At 35.4% G+C, this 19688-nt stretch overlaps 2 protein-coding genes and 1 pseudogene across 2 annotated transcripts; all 3 read left to right on the top strand.

The window, feature by feature from the left end:
* Positions 2938 to 4309, top strand: LOC104789603 (putative F-box protein At4g05475). Its single transcript, XM_010515276.1, has 3 exons — positions 2938 to 2969; positions 3037 to 3360; positions 3736 to 4309. The coding sequence occupies exons 1-3, from the start codon at positions 2938 to 2940 to the stop codon at positions 4307 to 4309; spliced, it is 930 nt and encodes a 309-aa protein (XP_010513578.1).
* LOC109132920 lies at positions 11696 to 13100 on the top strand (annotated as a pseudogene).
* LOC104787624 (putative F-box/LRR-repeat protein 21) lies at positions 16028 to 17815 on the top strand. The gene is made up of 3 exons (XM_010513230.2): positions 16028 to 16435; positions 16594 to 16716; positions 17232 to 17815. Exons 1-3 carry the CDS (start codon positions 16086 to 16088, stop codon positions 17527 to 17529), a joined length of 771 nt encoding a protein of 256 aa, XP_010511532.1. The 5' UTR covers positions 16028 to 16085; the 3' UTR covers positions 17530 to 17815.

Below are 19688 nucleotides of genomic sequence, written 5' to 3'. Positions count from 1 at the left end.
ATTCTTTGAGCAAGACAGAAGGAAACTTTTGGCGGTGACCTTTGCCAAGTAATTCAGGAAGTCCTGGAGAAGCAGTATGAGTTGCAGGTTCCAATGGTTGCTGATCGGAAATAGCCAGAGGAGTCGACGGTGGAGATGGTGACTCTGGTAACGGAGTAACTGGACTCTGTTCACAAACAGAGCTAGTTGTGTCCTGTTTCGACTGTTTCGGAGCAGGTGGCGGTGGTACTGATAGAGACTCCAGAGTGGGTTCCGCTGTTGAAGGAGGAACAGGCGAAGCCGACGTTGGGGGAAGTGTTGTCGGAATCGCCAATGAAGGAAGCGGATCAGGAACAAGCCAATCATCAAATGCAGCGTCATAATGATTCATTGGAGGAGTAACGTAGTCATCCTTGCCAACACCAGGAAACGTATCTTCAGAAAACACAACGTCACGGCTGGAAAAGAACTCAGTACGGTCAAGATCATACAGCGGCCAAGCTTTCTTGCCAAAGGGGTAACCAACAAAAATGCAGCAACGGCTTCGATCTCCAAATTTGTCCTTATCACGTGAGCGACGGTGAGCAAAACAAAGGCAACCGAAGACACGTAAGTGGTCATAATCAGGTTTCTTGTTGAAAAGGACTTCATAAGGTGACTTGCCATCTAAGACATTTGTTGGTGTATAGTTAATGAGGTGAGCAGCAGTTAAGACACTTTCACCCCAAAAAGAAACAGGTAGGCGAGCTTGGAAGAGACATGCGCGTGCCACATTTAAAAGGTGTCGATGTTTGCGTTCGACACGGCCATTTTGTTGCGGAGTGTCGACGCAGGAGGTTTGATGCTCAACACCGGTTTTCTTGAAGTAAGATTTGAGAACCATGAATTCACTTCCGTTATCAGTTCTAATTTTCTTGACTGGTTTGCCAAACTGTTTTTCACAAAGCGCAAAAAATTGTTGAATAAGATTTGCGACTTCAGACTTTTCTAACATCAAATAAATCCAAACTGCTCGAGAGTAATCATCAACAACAGTAAGAAAATGTTGTGCACCACAGGAGGAACGATGTCGATATGGCCCCCAAACATCATAGTGAATAAGAGAAAACGGTTCAGTAGCTTTATAGAACTCTCAGGAAAAACACCACGCGTTTGTTTAGCGCGAAAACAAATCTCACAAGATGTAGATTGAATAGAATCAAAAGACAACTTGTCTAAAACCGGTAATGTAGATAAAATACGAAAAGAGGGATGTCCAAGTCGTCGATGCCAAAGTTCCGATTTAGAAGCCGTTCCAGAATCAGTACGATGAACCCGTGCAGCCGTGACTCCCGTAAAGTAATAAACCCCCTCACGTTCTTCACCTGCCCCAATCAGGGTCCTCGTAAAACGGTCCTGCAAGACACACAGAGTATCAGTAAATATTGCAATGCAACCAGTTTGCTTAAGTAGGCGAGAAACAGAGATCAAAGTGCAATTGAAGCCTGGAACGTATAAGACATCGAGTAAGTAGTAATCGCGGCTTAGAATAAGCTTTCCGCGTTTTACTGCTCGTGAGAGTTTCCCATCAGGAAACACAACAGCAGATGGAAGAATGTCAATGACTTCGGTCAGTAAGGCAAGGTTGCCGGTCATGTGGTGTGAAGCACCTGTGTCAATAATGATATCAGTGAATTGTGCTTTACCGGACAATTTTTCGGAGGATATCGTAGTACGAGGTGTTTGAAGCAGTTGTAGGAGTTGTGTTATCTGATCGGTGCTCCATGACGTGGTGGGAGCTGACGTGTTGGAGAAGTTAGCACGAGCAGGATTGCTTCGACCTCTCCCACGACTCCCTGAACTAGAAAAACGACCCCCACGACCACGTTGAGTAGAGACAGTGCCAGGATGAGATGTAGAACGTTGTTGATCATACCACCAATCAGGATAACCGTGAAGAAGAAAACACTCTGTATTATCGTGTCCTTTGCGAGAACAGTGAGTGCAAAAACGGTTGGGATCACGGGAACGAGCCACAGCAGCCAAAGCAAGAGGAGGAGGATCTTCGGTGGAATCAGTCTTCACAGAAAAACCAACAACCTCTGCTTTGAGTTCCTTGGATCGGGCAGAGTGGATGAGTTGTTCCTCACGGATGACACGGGAATAGACATTGGCCATATCAGGCAAAGGATCTTCATCGATTAGTTTAGAACGTATGTTGCGGAAACGTGAGTCATCAAGACCGAGAAGAAATTGATGAACACGAATGTCTGCTCGTTCTTTTTCAATATCTGCAGAAGCGTCACATGAACAGGAACGAGAAGTCTTCAAGTTGTCCAAATCCTCCCAAAGTTTGGAAAGACGGCCATAAAACTCAAGAACAGATTGTCCATCTTGGCGACAGTTGCTGATCTCATCACGAAGTTGATGAATACGAACACCACTTTTAACAGAGAAGCGGCGTAGGATATTGTCCCAAAGTTTGTGTGCATCAGGAACAAAAGTAACAGTCGAACGAATCTTTGGATCTATGGATGTACGGATCCACCCGACAATCATTGAATTTGTGGCTAACCAGCGAGAAAGTTTCGGGTCTGTTGCAGGTTTAACAACGGTTCCATGAATGAAACCAAGTTTTTGTTTAGCCTGCAACGAGTTGGAAAGTTCTGTTGCCCATTCAGAATAATTGTCTCCACGAAGCATCACCAAGGTGATTAGTGCACCAGGATTGTCAGAGGGATGGAGATAGTATGGGGAAGACTCCGTAAGAACGGTTGTGGCAGTAGTAGTAGTAGGAGCTGGAGGAGCACCATCGGTGGGGGTGATGGTACCATCAGTAGTAGACATTGTTGAAGAAAATAGAGAAAGTGTTTTGTAGAAAAAAAATTTAGTAGAATTGGGTAGGCTCTGATACCATGAAATAGTTTGTAGAAAGGTTGTCTTATTCATGTAGAAGTAGTCAAGTATTTATACAAGTAGATGTTCGTAGAAGATAGAGCTAGAATCGTAATGTGATAAGGACTAAGAGAAGTAGAGAGATAAGGATTAACATAAGCATAGCATTATCCAAATCTAAAGTGTAGTTATCGTAATAAAAGACAGAGAAGAACCAAGAAACTGGACGGATCTTCCGTCGGAGTTGACGTCTTCGATCCTGCTCCGACTTGGTGCTATTGAGATACTTGAAAACGCTCAGAAGGTCTGCACATCGTGGCGACGCATCTGTAAAGACCCATCGATGTGGTGTAAAATCGATATGCGTGACCTGGGAAATCGCGGACCGGGCAACTTGATATTTGATGTTTTGTGCCGTCAAGCTGTTGATCTCAGCCAGGGCGGCTTGCTGGAGATCTACATTGAGAACTTCGCCACCGATTCTCTCCTCACCTACATTGCCGATAGGTTCTCTTCTCTCTATCCCTTACACTTTCAAGTATGCGCTAAGTTTAGAGAAATATATACGGCTTTTATTTGATTTCAGTGTATGTGAATAGTTAGACACAAAATGTCCTTTTTCTTACATTGTTCGAGTCTTGTTTTGTTACACTCTCTCTATCCCCTACACAAAATAGTTACTCTTAATCATAGTTCTTCTTAAAGCATCACTAGAATTTCAGTTTTCGAGCCATATAATAGTCGTCCCAAACGCTCGTATAACACATCACTCTTTGCTCTTGTTATTTTACATGCTTTCTACGTTGATTAGTACTTTGAGAATTTATAATCGTTATTGTTATTTTTAGTTAATGATTTAAATCGACACACAATTATTTGCAGATCAAGTAATCTGAGAAGTCTTGGACTTGGATTTCGAATGTACCATCACCATACATCTATATCGAACAAAGGACTTGTGAACGCAATCGAAAAAATTCCATTGCTTGAAACCCTTGAGGTCTCACACCCAACGCTTAAACTGAATTTGAAAGCAATAGGCCACGCTTGCCCACAACTAAAGACATTGAAGCTAAACTCCTCAGGGTCAGATTCACTTGGGTTAGATGAGTTAAATTACGGGACCTTTGGCATCGACTGTGATGATGAGTATGCACTAGCAATCGCTGAAAGCATGCCTGAACTACGCCACCTCCAGCTTCTTGGGGACAGATTAACTGCTAGTGGCTTGAACGCCATTCTTGACGGTTGTCCTCTCTTGGAACACCTTGATCTACGCAAGTGTTTCAACATTAACATGGTCGGAAATCTTGAGAAGCAATGTTTGGAGAGGGTAAAAGAGTTCAGACGCCCGAATGACTCAACCGCTGATTACCCTTTTGATATCATTTTTGTCAATTATGACGATGTATATGAACGCATTGAGGTCTTATACGACTTCTGCCTATTTGACTAGGTATTAGATCTCTTTGAACACAAGTTGCTTTTGTTGGTCTTATCAACTTATGAACTTGTTCATGTTTCCTCTTTCTCTTGGTACTATATTTGGTTGTTTCAAATTCCTTGTTTTCTTAAACTTTTATACTCTGAATGTGTGATTGTACCAACAAAAGTTTGACTATATATCCAACTTATGAACTCGTTCTTTTTTCTCTACGTTCGTAATTGCAGTGTCCTTATTTAGAACTTGTTTGAAGGCTTCAGTGTTCGTTTTCAAATAGTGTGCAATAAAGCTTAGTATTTTACATATCATTCATTATATTCAATTAAACTATTCATTTATATAAAGACATCTAAAAATCCTACTCTATTTTTTTCTTTTAAACTCTATAATAGAATAAAATCGTCTTCAACTTAGTCTTCTATATATCTCACTCTAAAATAGAATAAAATATAATATAATTATTTGGCCTCGAACAGAAACCATGGGAGGCTTGACTCCTTATCTAATACCGTTGATCGTAGCCGCCTGGGTGGTTTGGTCGAAATCCATATTGACAATTTCTCTTCTCTCTATCCCTTATGACTGTACATTTGAACTGTTTCATGGAAATCTCCAAATATCATGTTTTATTTAGAGAATTTGATGGCTTTTAGACACAAAATGTGTTGGTTTATATTTTGATGAGAGAGAAAGAAATATACGAAATATGTTTGTTCATTTTCTCGTGATTAGGGAAACATTTTGTTTACTTATAATCGTTCATTTTATTTTTGTTGATCACGTCTTATAACCAAACTTCACTTTATCTTGTCTTCTTTTCTTTCTTTTACTAGATCTGCGATGAATACACTTTGGCTATTTAATTATTAAGCTAGCAACTTAGAGCATCTTTAGTAAGAGATTCTCATAAATAAAATAAAATAAAATAAATAATTAAGATGAGAGAGGAAGAACTGTGTCTTTGTTGGACCTAATTATTATTTAAAATTTAATTAGGTAGGAAAACTAAAACTAAAATAAGATATTTTAGTAGCTAAGAATCTCATTATGAAAACTTTACCACTGTGGGACGTTCTTACGTTTTTATTTATGAACTATATTCTCTACGTTTGGGAATCTTATCATAGGATATGTATCTAATGATGTGTTGTAAAATATATGATACAACATTAAAACTGATGATAAAGCATTAACAAAATCAAATCCAATTATAATTTACTAAAATAGAAACGAGTCTATTCCACGATTTTTTTCGATTTCCTACTAAAATCGAGTCGAGTCTAGTGGAAAATATTAGGATTTAATCCGCGGTATACCGCGAGACAATATTTTTATTTAAAATTTATATTGTATTTATTTATCATTTTATTATTGTTTTATTAATTTTAAAAGTTTAAAATTTTATAGGTATTTGATATAAGTATTCAAAGTATAGGATTTTTGTAGTGTTTTCAAGGTTTTAACCCGTGTGGTATATGTATAGTCTAGTAATACATTTATCTTCTAGTACACATCTAAAAGTGTTTAAAAAAAAAACAATTCCACTTAACTCCCTATATGGGATTAATGCCAACCCGTCTCACCAAAATCAAAATAAGTTTTTGCGTAAAAAAAATTAATCAAAATAACTTTTTTATCAAGTTTAATTATGTTAATTTTTTTTACCAAATTAGCATATTTTTATAATTTATAATTTTTCCATGTCAATATATATAGTTTATGATAATTAATAGAATTTTAATTTTTTGGTAATACCTCAAAAAATAAAAAAATAAACCAAATTACATGGGGGTTTCAACATATTTAATATGACATTTTATAATTGGATTTTCAGTTTAGAAAATTTATTAATGTTAATATAATTATGGAGATTGTAAACTTTTGTTATAGAAAATCTGTTTTATATCATTTAAATTTGAGAGATTCTAGCATCCATAAAAATAGTTTTGGAGATTTAATAGGTTAAAACTTTAATGGATAGAGTTGTTTTTGGAAAAATCGGAATGTATAGATGTTGTTAAGATTTTATGCCAATAAATATAACAAATATTGGTCAGTTTAAGAAAGTTTAGTATTTGAGTTTCTCTGCAATGTTATTTATAGAATTGTTTTAAGGGTTAATGTTGTAAAAAAATTAAATAAGTAAAACTTAAAGAGCATAAACCAAAATGTACTTCAAAAATGTTAATATAGATACAGTAAAACCTCTATAAATTAATAAACACTATAAATTAATAAATTTTGCTAGTCCCAAGTCGGACCAGTATAAAAAATAACAAAATTCGATAAGATAATAATATTTCTGAAATCCTAATGTAAAATATGGTCCCAATAATATCATAAAAAATTAAGAATCATGAAAATTTACATACATATATATACATGTGTTGATATAATAATGTATGTTTCTCCTAAATCTCATATTTATAAAATAATTGTTATGTTTTATTTTCAAACTATAATGATATAAAATATTTTGTAACATGTCATAAAGATAGCTACATTTTGTAAAAAACTTTCAATTTCTAGATAACCATTATTTACATTTTGATAGTTTGATTGACTATTAAAATACAACAATTGATATTATTATTCATAAATTTAAATTTATGTATGTCATGTGTATAAATGACTTTGTCTATTGTATTTGTAATTTATTGTTAATAATGTTTTCTAATTATTATAAATTCAATTCCAATACCATATAATTTAGAACATCCGAAAGTCTATGTTAAAATTGTCTCAATTCATAATTTTTAAAAGTTAAACTATTAAAAATATATCTATAAATTAATAATTATTAATTTACATTATAAAACAATAATTATTAATTTATAGATAAATTAATATCATTATAAATTAATAAAATTTCTTATTTCTAACATTATTAATTTGTAGAGGTTTTACTGTAATATATGTTTGTTTATGACAATATCAGTGGTATGGTGGCAAGCGTCTTATGAGTGCGTGAATTTGCTTAGGCTGCGTAACTAGAAAATCAAAGCAAGCATAATAAGCGCGTGAGTGTTCCTTCACCTATCAAGTATTGAGTCTAATTAATATACGTGGCATGAATGGTACCACATACACATAATACTACGTAGACCTAATTTTCATTTAGAGACCAGCGCCGTAAGACCATCGTTACCGGTGAGTGTTCATATGAGTACTTCATAAATATTATTTTTAATGTTTTTGCAGAAAATGATTTATTGAATAAATAAATAAATTATAAAATAAGAATTTGACCAATAATATAATGCCAAGTGTCATATGAATTGCTCAGCTATGTTCTCAGATTGCTCCGGCTAGAATGATTCTAACTCTCTTTCCTCATTTTTTTTATTATTTTTTAATATTTTAATATATTAGTTGTGAACAACCCTTACTAAGACCATCTCCAATGGTTTTCCCTATATTTTCCTTTATAATAGAGGAACTCTATAATAGAGGTGAGTTTTACTCCAATGGTCCTCTATTCTCACTTCTAAAATAGACATTCCTCTATTTATAAAGGAACATTTGTAAAAAAAAAAAAATAGAGTTTCTCTATAAATAGAGGAAAAATAGCAATATCTATTTTAGAGGTGAAAATAGAGTACTATTGGAGTAAAATCCACCTCTATTATATAGTTCCTCTATTATAGAGGCAAAAATATAGGACCATTGGAGATGCCCTAATGATGTCCTAAAAGTCCGAAACACTACACTTCACTTCTTTGAAGATGTATTGAATGGCTGAAGTAGTGTCTGTGTGATTCAAGACGTGATACAAGATTGTTGGTGTTTTATGTGTGTGAGAAGTTTCTAGAAGGTTTGAGAAGACAATATTGAAGGACGGTTTGAGGATATATTGAAGAGGAAAACTACTATTTCTTTGGTTGAGTAAATTGGAGTTTTACAAGGAAAAGGAAAATAGCAAAAAGGAAAAAGTCTTTTTTCTTATGAGATTTGGAAATCTTCTTCTATGATGATTAGGAAGTGTTGATGGGTATATAAGGAGGTGTTGGGCACGTCCTAGAGAAGCAAGAGAGCTGAGACATAAAGGTTAGAATTCTAGGGAGCTTTCTGTTGGTGTGCGGCTTAGTTTCGCGGTTTGGTGCTTGTGTTGTTCAAGCTTCTTTGTTCGTCGGTGTGACGTGTGTGTGAAGGTTGCTCAAGAGAGTTGAAGATCTGAAGTCTAGACTCAGGGGGAGTTTAGCCCAAGGTTAGGTTATCTTGGTTTGAATCTAGGCTTGGTATTAGTCTAGTTAAGGGTAGAGAATTATCCTTAAGATTTCATGTTATAGAACGGAGCGGTGAATTAAGAGGCTTGTGCTTAATTTACGCGTTTGCGAATAGGTTGTATTTGCTTTCTTGTTCTAGTGGAATCGAAATCTGGACTAGGTCCCGGGGAGTAGGAAAAACCGAACCTCGTTAACAAAGTTCTTGTGTTCTTTACTTTCTGCACTTTAATATTGCCTCATCCGCATTTACAAGTGGTATCAGAGCGGGTTCTCGATAGAGATTCAGTCTTGTTTCGGGTAGATCAAGGGTGAGGGTAGTTCAGGAAGTAAGGAAGAGCTTTGAATCAGTTGTGATGACTTCATACAGAGAAGGCACGTCTATGACAAGACCACCGTTGCTTGATTCATCTAATTATGGATATTGGAAGGTTCGTATGCAAGCGTTTATTAGTAACCTTGATGAGGATTGTTGGAATTCGATTGAGCTTGGTTGGGAGCCCCCTAAATTCGTGGATGATAAAGGAGTTGAGTGTCTTAAGCCAAGAGATAAGTGGACTGCTGCAGAGAAAAAGCTATCAAGTTGCAATTCGACAGCCAAGACAGCGATTTACAATGCTATTGATTCAAGCCACTTCAAGTTAATCTCTCAATGTGTATCAGCTCAGAAAGCGTGGAAGTCATTGGAGAATATGTTTGAGGGTACTTCAAGTGTCAAGAGAACTAAGTTGGATATGTTGGCTTCACAATTTGAGAATCTAAGGATGGAAGAAAAAGAAACTGTGGCTGAGTTCAGTGCTAAGTTATGTGATATATCTAATGAGGCTTTTGCTCTTGGAAAGCAGTACAAAGACAAAAAGCTTGTGAAGAAGCTGAAGCGATCGTTGCCTGCAAAATTTGAGTCAAAAATTTCTGCAGTTGAAGAAGCTCATAATTTAGATGAGATGGCTTTTGATGAGTTTGTTGGGATTCTTAAAGCTTTCGAATTAAGCAAAGCATATGAAGCTGAAGGAGTTAAGAAGAAAGATGATGAAGTTAAGGAAGCAATAAAGAAGGAAGTTGACATTGGAGTAGCTCTTAAGGTATCATCTTGTGAAGATTCAATGGCCATGTTATCAAGACAATTTGCTAAATTTCTGAAGCGTAAGGGCGAAGAGAAGAAAAGTAGAATGGGTGAAGAGATGAAGACTTTATCAAAGAATGTTCAATGTTTTGAATGCAAAGGATATGGTCATGTACGGTCTGATTGTGCTAATCTACAAAAGCATAAGAAGAAGGCTATGAATGTTGTTACTAGTGATTCTGAAACTGATTCAGATGAAGAAGAAGATCTGAAGAATTTTGTGGCGTTTACAACTTTTGAAGATAGTTCTGAATCAGCGTCTGCAACAGTGTCTGCAACTGCTTCTGAATCTGCAGCAAAACCTGCAACTGCAACAGAGCATGAGTCTGAGAGTGATAGTGATTCAGAGGATATGAGCTATGAAGAACTTGGTAAGAGTTATGAGAAGTTGTATGCACATTGGCTTAAGGTAGTTGAGGATAATTCAGTTTTGATTAAGGAGAAGCTCGTGTTAGAGGCTACAGTCGTTGAAGCAGAGAAACATGCAACAGAGAAGGGCGAAGAAGCATTACAAGCTAAAGTGCAGCTTGAAGAAACTCAAAAGAATTTGAGGATGCTTAATAATGGTACAAAGAAGCTGGATCATATTCTAAGTATTGGCAAGACAGATAAGTGTGGTCTTGGATATGAAGGAAAAGTTTCAAAATCGGATCCAGTGTTTGTTTCAAGTGGAAAAATCACGTCTGCTTCAAAGCGTACTTCAGAGACTGCTACAGAGGCTGCTTCAGAGACGATATTTGTGAAAGAACGTGGTACTAAACTTCCTGAATTGCAGAATGCACCTAGACAAGTATTTCGACCTGTTTGTCATCATTGTGGTGTTGTTGGGCATATTAGGCCAAGATGTTTCAGATTGTTGAGAGAGAGGAGTCGCATGGAGAATGCTTTTGATGTAAGGTTTCATGGTCCTACATGTTATCATTGTGGAGTTCAAGGACATCTTAAGAGGAATTGTTTCAGATTCATTCAAGGAGTCAATCATGGAGGTCTAAGGCGCAACAAGATTTGGGTTAGAAAAGATGAGTTCTATGGAGGTGGTGTACTAGGCTATCAACCGCGTATTGCAAAGCGGGGAGAATTTTCCAGTTAGTTTTGACCATGTTGTGACTCATTCAGGGGCAGAATGAAGATGTGTCTGGTGATGTTGTTTAGGTGTTTGAACTGATGAGTTCACAAGCATAGTCAAAAAGGGGGAGAATGAAGATGTATTGAATGGCTGAAGTAGTGTCTGTGTGATTCAAGACGTGATACAAGATTGTTGGTGTTTTATGTGTGTGAGAAGTTTCTAGAAGGTTTGAGAAGACAATATTGAAGGACGGTTTGAGGATATATTGAAGAGGAAAACTACTATTTCTTTGGTTGAGTAAATTGGAGTTTTACAAGGAAAAGGAAAATAGCAAAAAGGAAAAAGTCTTTTTTCTTATGAGATTTGGAAATCTTCTTCTATGATGATTAGGAAGTGTTGATGGGTATATAAGGAGGTGTTGGGCACGTCCTAGAGAAGCAAGAGAGCTGAGACATAAAGGTTAGAATTCTAGGGAGCTTTCTGTTGGTGTGCGGCTTAGTTTCGCGGTTTGGTGCTTGTGTTGTTCAAGCTTCTTTGTTCGTCGGTGTGACGTGTGTGTGAAGGTTGCTCAAGAGAGTTGAAGATCTGAAGTCTAGACTCAGGGGGAGTTTAGCCCAAGGTTAGGTTATCTTGGTTTGAATCTAGGCTTGGTATTAGTCTAGTTAAGGGTAGAGAATTATCCTTAAGATTTCATATTATAGAACGGAGCGGTGAATTAAGAGGCTTGTGCTTAATTTACGCGTTTGCGAATAGGTTGTATTTGCTTTCTTGTTCTAGTGGAATCGAAATCTGGACTAGGTCCCGGGGAGTAGGAAAAACCGAACCTCGTTAATAAAGTTCTTGTGTTCTTTACTTTCTGCACTTTAATATTGCCTCATCCGCATTTACATTCTTATCCTAAGACAAAGAAGAGAATGTCTGTCTCCTCCTCGACGTCGTCGGTGCCTCCGCTGATGACATAAGACGAAAGAGAGCCAACAAACTCGATGGATCTTCCGTCGGAGTTGACGGAATCGATCCTACTCCGACTTGGTGCTATTGAGATACTCGAAAACGGTCAGAAGGTCTGCACATGGTGGCGACGCATCGACGTGGCGGAAGATCAATATGCTAGACCTGGGAAACCGCAGAATGGGCGACTTGGATTTCGATATCTTGTGTCGTCATGCTGTAAATCTCAGCCAGGGCGGCTTGCTGGAGATAAACCTTGATGTTTTTGTGACCAGTGACCTCATCAACTACATCGCCGATAGGTTCTCCTCTCTATCCCTTACGCTCTCAAGCACGCTTAGTTTAAATGGTTTCATGGACATCTAGAGAAAAAATATATGGCTTTTACTTGATTTCACTCTGTCTGTGAATAGTTAGACATAAAATGATCGAGTATATATGTTTGGACTAATAAGAATTATCCGAAATGTGTTTGTTCCTTCTTTTTTCTCTTGTGGGAATTAGGGCTAAATTTATATTATAGTCCTTTTTTCTCACATTGTTTGAGTCTTGTTTTGTATCACTCCGTTAATTACTCTCATCATACTTAATTAATTACTTATCCTTTGTCATGGATAATGTAAATTTAGTAGTTTGGTTATTATAGCATATATAAATTAAATATCATCAGCTTATACTTATAGAAATCTTATCATAGACTTGCTTAAAGCATCGCTAGAGTTTCATTTTTTAAGACCTGTGATTGCCATCCCAAACGCAATTCTCGTAACAAGCGTGTAGTCATTCATTGCTCTTCTTATTTTACATGTTTATGAGTTGTTTACAGTACTTTGAGAATTTCTAATTACAAGTTTATGAGTTCTAGCTTCTTAGTTTTTATTTGAGAATTTGTATTTTATTTTAATTTGCAGGTCAAGGAATCTGAGAAGTCTTGGACTTCGAATGTACTATTCACGTATGACAAAAAAAGGATTTTTGAAGGCAATCGCAAAACTTCCATTCCTTGAAACCTTAGAGCTCTCACACTCAGGGATTAGACTGAATTTAAAAGCCATAGGTCATGCTTGCCCTCGGCTAAAGACATTGAAGCTAAACTGCTCAGGGTTGTCAGGCTACATACCCTCTCGCATCAAATGTGATGATGATGATTATTCCCTAGCAATCGCTGAAAGCATGCCCGAACTACGCCACCTCCAGCTTCTTGGGGACAGATTAACTGACAATGGCTTGAACGCCATTCATGTTTCAACATTAACCTTGTCGGAAATCTTAAGAAACAATGTTCGGAGAGGATCAAAGAGTTCAGACGCCCGGACGACTCAACCGCTGATTACCCAAATGATATCACTATTTTCAATTATGATTCTGAATCAGATGATGATGACAGGTATTGAATCTCTCAGAACACAAGTTGGTTTTGTTGGTCTTGTCAACTTATGAAACTCGATCATGTCCCCTCTTCTCTCTATCTTGGTATTTGGTACTTTATTTCATTTAAACTTTTAGGATTTGAGTGCGTAGTTATAAGTTGCGAAAACGATGCCATGGTGTTTTCTTAAGTGGGTACCTTAATGATGCTCGGCTGATTTTTATTATGAGATTACATCTATTTATTATACTTTATGGACTGAACAAATATATCATAAAGAATTATTCTTCTAAGTTGATCAGTCATACTATGAAGAATTTTGTTTTCCTAGTTTAGGGTTTAGCTAATTATTTGTCTAATCAAAGTAGTCTAAGAAGCCTTGGACTTCCAATGTTTCTCAAAAAACTTGTGATGAATGCAGTCGCAAAATTACTGGTGCTTAAGAGAGCTCTAGGTCTCACACTCATGATGTAGCTAAATTTTGAACTTATTGGCCATTTTTGTCCACGGCTAAATACAATGATGCTAAAACGTTAATGATGTCATGCACTAGTTTTGGTGAAAGCATGCTTGAACGACGCCATCTCCAGCTTCTTGAGGACAAGACTACCGGAAAGTGGCTTAAACGCCATTCTTGATAACTATCCGACCTGGAACACTATGATATTTACGCAAGTGTTTCAACATTAACTTTTTCAGAGATCTAGAGAAACAATGTTTCAAGAGAATTTCAAGAGAATCAAAGATTCTAAACGCCCCCAAAACGACTCAACCGCTGGTTACCCATATGATATCAATTTTGTTAATTTTGATTCAGATGATGACTTGGGAAAAATATACGGTGGTGATGACATATTGAGGTTGACTATGATTTCTAAGGTGCCAGTAACTATATTTGAGACTAGATTTGAATCTTTATGAACAATGCAGAAAACACGTTGTATATATATGATGGTCTTGCCAACTTATGAACTTGTTTCATGTCTTTTTTTTTTTCCTCTCTTATCCGCCGTAGTTGTAGTGTCCATAACCTTTTTTAGTGCGTGTTGATTTCAGTATCCGTTTTGAGGTTATGTGCAAAAACATAGTTTCATATCATTCATTCAAATTAACTGTTTATGGGCATCTCAATTGAAATATATCACATTCTAAAATAAAGTTGAAGATAAAATTAGTCTATATAAAGTTTCTCTAGAATTGCAATATTTTTTCAAAAAATAAAATAAAATGATACATAAGAGAAAAACTTTACTATATTTTGAAATTACTCTATCTTCTAGTATAAAATATAGAAGAATATTTTGGAGATGTGTCTAGCTAACCACCTATATTTATTCATTATTTTATTTTATTAAATTTGACATATGTATAATCAGATAGAGCTATGCTATTTAGTCTTTTACTTAAATCGAATGGAGTGTAATATATGTTTGGTCATGACAATATCTTGGGTTGTGCACTAGACAGATCCTCTTGAATCTTAAGATGATCTTTTACTCGACTCGATTTCTACGAGCTAGTATCCAGAAAATTAGATATCCTATTAAAAAGGTGACTTGCAAGATATCCAATATTTTATCTTTACACGCACATTTGATGATAATTCATAAACAAATTTATTTCCATATATCCTTATCATAGTTCTATATTCTAGAAATTGGCTATCATCACGATAGAAGTTGATGTTAGCTTCGGATTGGTCGTGGACATACCTAGTATATTTCATCTACAAGTGGTTTAAGAGAAGAGTTTTTTTGCTTCTTGAATCTAATGTGTTATGTAATGATTAAGCTTTGTTTTAGTTTAAGGGTTCATCTTTTTCTCGGGTTTAAATTCCCTATTTAGTAGTTTTTCATGTGGTTTTGTTTAATGTCTTTGGATATGTGGTTATTTTTTTTGAGTTTTATAATCGAGAGATATCTTTGTTTTCCACCTGCTTAAGTTGTATTTGACAACATATCCTTCTTCTAAATTTAATCAATATTATCACCTCATAAAATATCTATATATATATATATATAATATATATATAGTTTCAAAAATTTATAATTAGACCATTTCTAGTAGTCATTCACCAGTGTCAAACTAATAAAAAATAAAAAAATAAGAAAAAGTTAACAAGAGAGAGTCACAAGATCTCTACCCAGATATTCAAAGACACTCCCAGATTTCTCTCTCACTATATGTCCTAATCTGATTGGTTGGTTTTTTTAGAACAAACAAAATTTAAATTAAATAATCTCTTATTATATTATTTGAGAACCTATTTTGAGACCCATAATGATGCACTTACAACTTTTAAAACTAAAAACTTATAGTTTCATATTCTAATATCATTCTTAAACTTTTAATTTCAAGTTCTCTTTATTCGCAGATAACGAAATTGTAATACTCTTTACCCAACCCTAAACGGTTGAATACTCGAGTTGAATATGAGCAGCGGATTGAATACGAATAAAGGATACTAGTGTCCAATAACGGATCTAGAAATTTTTTTTTAGAGAGTCATACTATATAGTAAACTTTTTGTTTGATGAAAACTATATAATAATATTATGAAGTAACTGAAAAGTATATAAAAGTTAATAAGAAAAGTAATGGTGACATATATATAACATAAACAAAACAAGAAAAAGAAATATATCATTGCTTCAACATAGATTTGAACTCACATTACAAGAGTCAATTACGTGATTGTTAACCAACTCTACCAAAATCAACAACGAGTATATAGTAACATTTTTAATTTTTATATTTTATGGGGGTCATCTGACCCTGTTCATGTGACCGTAGGTCCGCCCTTGCTAGTGTTCAGTCCTAGTATAAGTGGTGTGGTGGCAGGTGTTTTATGAGCGCGTGATTATTATTCACTACATGTGCGTGTGGCCTTGCTTGAGTCTTCCTTCACCTACCAAGTAATTATACGTGGCCTGAACTGTACCACATACACATAATACTGCGTAAACCTAATTTTTGAACTAGAGACGGAAGCCGAAAGGTTCCGAAACACAACACTTCACTTCTTATTTCACTGATTTGACAAACCTATTTTCTCAATGTCTTCCTCCTTCTCCACGCCGTTGTCTATTCTCAAGCGTCCGCTGATGAAAGAAGAGCCAAGAAACTGGGCGGAGCTTCCTTCGGAGTTGATGTCATCGATCCTGCTCCGTCTAAGCGTGGCTGAGATACTGGACAACGCTCAGAAAGTGTGCAGACCATGGCGACAGGTCTGTAAAGACCCTTTCATGTGGCGTAAAATCGACATGACAAACCATGGAAACCATGTAAATCTCGACTTACCTACCATTTGCCGTCACGCCGATGATCCCAGCCAGGGTGGTTTGGTCGAAATCAACACTGGGACCTTCATCAACGATGTTCTCCTCCGCTACATCACCGCCGATAGGTTATCTATCTTTTGTTTTTCCCTTTTACTGGATCTGCTATGGATTCATGTCTTTCTAACGTTTTTACGAGTCAAAAAAAATTTCGATTTCTAATGTTATCATAGTCCTAAGTTCTCACATTGTTCATGCCTTCCTCATGGCGTTAAATCGTAACTAGGAAGCTAAGAAACAATGGAAAGCTCATGTGCCGTCACGCCGTTGATCGCAGCCAAGGTGGTTTGGTCGAAATCTACACTGGGAACTTCGTCGACGATGATCTCCTCGGCTACATCGCCCATAGGTACCTATCTTCTCTCTATCCTTTACAACTCTCAATCTCCACTTATGATGCTTTTTTTTCCCCCTTTTACTAGATATATTCTTTTAATGTTTGAAGAGTCAAAAAGATTTCAATTTTATTTTGAAGTGACTTGATATATATGACGCTGTTTTAATAGTCATTGATTAGTTCTCACATTGTTCAATCGAGTCTTCTTTTGTTTCACACCGTTATTGTCATACTTAATTAATAACTTGTCCTTTTTCATGGTTAATGAAAACAAGAAGTTAGGTTTTAGCATACAAATATTTATCAGCTTATGTAGTAACGCTTAGTATAGACTTGCTTAAAGCTTCATTTGATTTTGATATTTTGAGTCATGTACTAGTTGATCTTCCCAATCAAAAAACAAACGCATTTCTTTGCTCTTCTTAATTTTACATGCTTCTGAGATGATTAGTGTATGATAAAATTTCTAATTAATTATTGTTCTTCTTTTTAGTTTATGATTTAATTCGACACACAATTATTTGCAGATCAAGGAATCTGAGAAGTCTTGGACTAGGAATGACCTGTCAACGTAGTACGACAAGCACAGGAATTGTGAACGCAGTGGCAAAACTTCCATTGCTTGAAACCATTGAGGTCTCAGCACGCTTATGTTTAATACTGGATTTGAAAGCTATAGGCCACGCTTGCCCACAGCTAAAGACATTGAAAATAAACAACAGATGTTACGAGCCCGTTGGCGTGCGCGCTCTACGCCACCTCCGGAATCTTAGTAAGAGAGTAAATGATTACCCATTTCATATGACTTTTGTCGATTCTGATTGAGACGATGACTTGAACAATATATACAGCGGTAGTCGGTGACGACATTAATTTTCGAATATGATTTCTCAAGGTGCTATCTCGGACTAGGTATTGAGTCTCTCTGAACACAAGTTGGTTTTGTTGGTCTTGTCAACTTATGAACTCGATCATGTACCCTCTTCTCTCTATCTTGGTATTTGGTATAGTTTCAAAGTCCTTATTTCCTTTAAAGTTTTAAGATTTGAGTGCGTAATTATAAGTTGTGAAAACGATGCGATGGTTTTTTCCTCAGTGGGTACCTTGATGATGCTCGGCTGAGTTTTATAATGAGATTACATCTGTTATTATACTTTATGGACCGAACAAATATCATATATATGCTTGTAAGTTGATCAGTCATACTATGAAGAATTTTGTTTTCCTAGTTTAAGTTTTAGCAACTTATATTGTCTAATCAAGTAGTCTAAGAAGACTTGGACTTCCAATGTTGCTCAAAAGACTTGTGAATGCAGTCGCAAAACTACTGATTCTTAAGAGAGCTCTAGGTCTCACACTCATGGATATAGCTAAATTTTAAACTTATTGGCCATTTTTGTCCACGGATAAATACAATAATGCTAAATTTCTTTGGTGACATGCGTTCTGGCGAAAACGTTAACGATGATCATGCACTAGTTTTGGTGAAAGCATGCTTGAACTACGTCATCTCCAGCTTCTTGAGAACAAGACTAATTAAACGGAAAGTGGCTTAAACACCATTCTTGATAACAATCCCGACCTCGGCTCAAACACTATGATTTACGCCAAGTGTTTCAACATTAACTATTTCAGAGATCTAGAGAAACAATGTTTCAAGAGAATCAAAGATTCTAAACGCGCCCCCCAAAACGACTCAACCGCTGGTTACCCGTGGCCGTATGATATCAATTTTGTTCAGATGATGACTTGGGAAATATACATATAGTGGTGATTACATATTGAGGTTGACTATGATTTCTAAGGGGCCAGTAATTAACTATATTTCAGACTAGATTTGAATCTTTATGAACAATGTAGAAAAAAAACATAGTGCATGTTGTATATATATGATGGTCTTGCCAACTTATGAACTTGTTTCATGTCTTCTTTTTTCTCTTATTTGTAGTTGTAGTGTCCTTCTTTTGAACCCTTTTTTCTAGCGCGTGTTGATTTCAGTATCCGTTTTGAGGTAATGACGTTATGTGCAAACACGTAGTTTCAGATCATTGATTCAATTTAACTGTTCATTCTTTTATGGGCATCTCAATACTACTCTACTTTTTTCTTTTAAATTTATTATAAAATAAATATTCCTCAATTCGAATATATCACATTCTAAAATAGAGTTGAAGATATAATTAGTATATATTTAAAGTTTTTTTACGTTTGCGATATTTTTCAAAATATAAAATAGAATGATACGTAAGACAAAAACCATATTGTATTTGAAATTACTCTATTTTATAGTCTAAAATATATTGTCTAACCACGTACATTTATTCATAATTTTATTTTACTAAATTTGACATATGTAAAATCGAATAGGGGTGTACTACAGTAAAACCTCTATAAATTAATAAAGTCGGGACCATGAAATTTTATTAATTTATAAAGGTTTTAATTTATCGATAAATTAAGAATTATTAATTTATAGAAAGACTTTCCTAATTTGGTAAAAAAATATTAAAAATAAGATTTAATCTTTATAACTAATATTTTTATAAAATCAGTTACAATGAAAATAACAATTATCATGTTTTGAAGATAGCACTCAAAGATTTTTATATAGTAAAAATATTAAAAATGAACTCTAATAAAAATTAATGTGTAGATATATACATATATTTAAATTTACAAATTATATTTACAAAAATTTCAAAAAAATTTCAAAAACAATTTCAAAAAAATATTATTTTATTATATTATCGAATAGTGTCCAAAATTACACTTGTCCCAATTTGGGACCGGAGATATTTATTAATTTATAGAGATTGTTAATTTACCGAGTATTAATTTATAGAGGTTCTACTGTATTTAGTCTTTTACTTAAACTGAATAGTGTAAGATATGTTCATGACAATATCTAGGGTTGTGCACTAGAAGAATCCTCTTGAATTTTAAGATGATCTTTACTCGACTTGATCTTTACGGGTATCCAAAAA

The sequence above is a fragment of the Camelina sativa genome, chromosome 5 (assembly GCF_000633955.1).
Source record: "Camelina sativa cultivar DH55 chromosome 5, Cs, whole genome shotgun sequence".
NCBI classification, from domain to species: domain Eukaryota; kingdom Viridiplantae; phylum Streptophyta; class Magnoliopsida; order Brassicales; family Brassicaceae; genus Camelina; species Camelina sativa.
Note: the sequence above shows the minus strand (reverse complement) of the source record. Positions and strands in the feature narration are given on the sequence as shown.

Bases quoted from the DNA above. Each gene is read 5' to 3' on its own strand.
- LOC104789603 (XM_010515276.1), top strand. From the start codon at position 2,938: ATGTTCGTAGAAGATAGAGCTAGAATCGTAAT. The intron at 2,970-3,036 runs GTGATAAGGACT...CCAAATCTAAAG, and splicing joins GATAGAGCTAGAATCGTAAT to TGTAGTTATCGTAATAAAAG. The intron at 3,361-3,735 runs GTTCTCTTCTCT...AATTATTTGCAG, and splicing joins CTCACCTACATTGCCGATAG to ATCAAGTAATCTGAGAAGTC.
- LOC104787624 (XM_010513230.2), top strand. From the start codon at position 16,086: ATGTCTTCCTCCTTCTCCACGCCGTTGTCTATTCTCAAGCGTCCGCTG. The intron at 16,436-16,593 runs GTTATCTATCTT...AATCGTAACTAG, and splicing joins CGCTACATCACCGCCGATAG to GAAGCTAAGAAACAATGGAA. The intron at 16,717-17,231 runs GTACCTATCTTC...AATTATTTGCAG, and splicing joins CTCGGCTACATCGCCCATAG to ATCAAGGAATCTGAGAAGTC.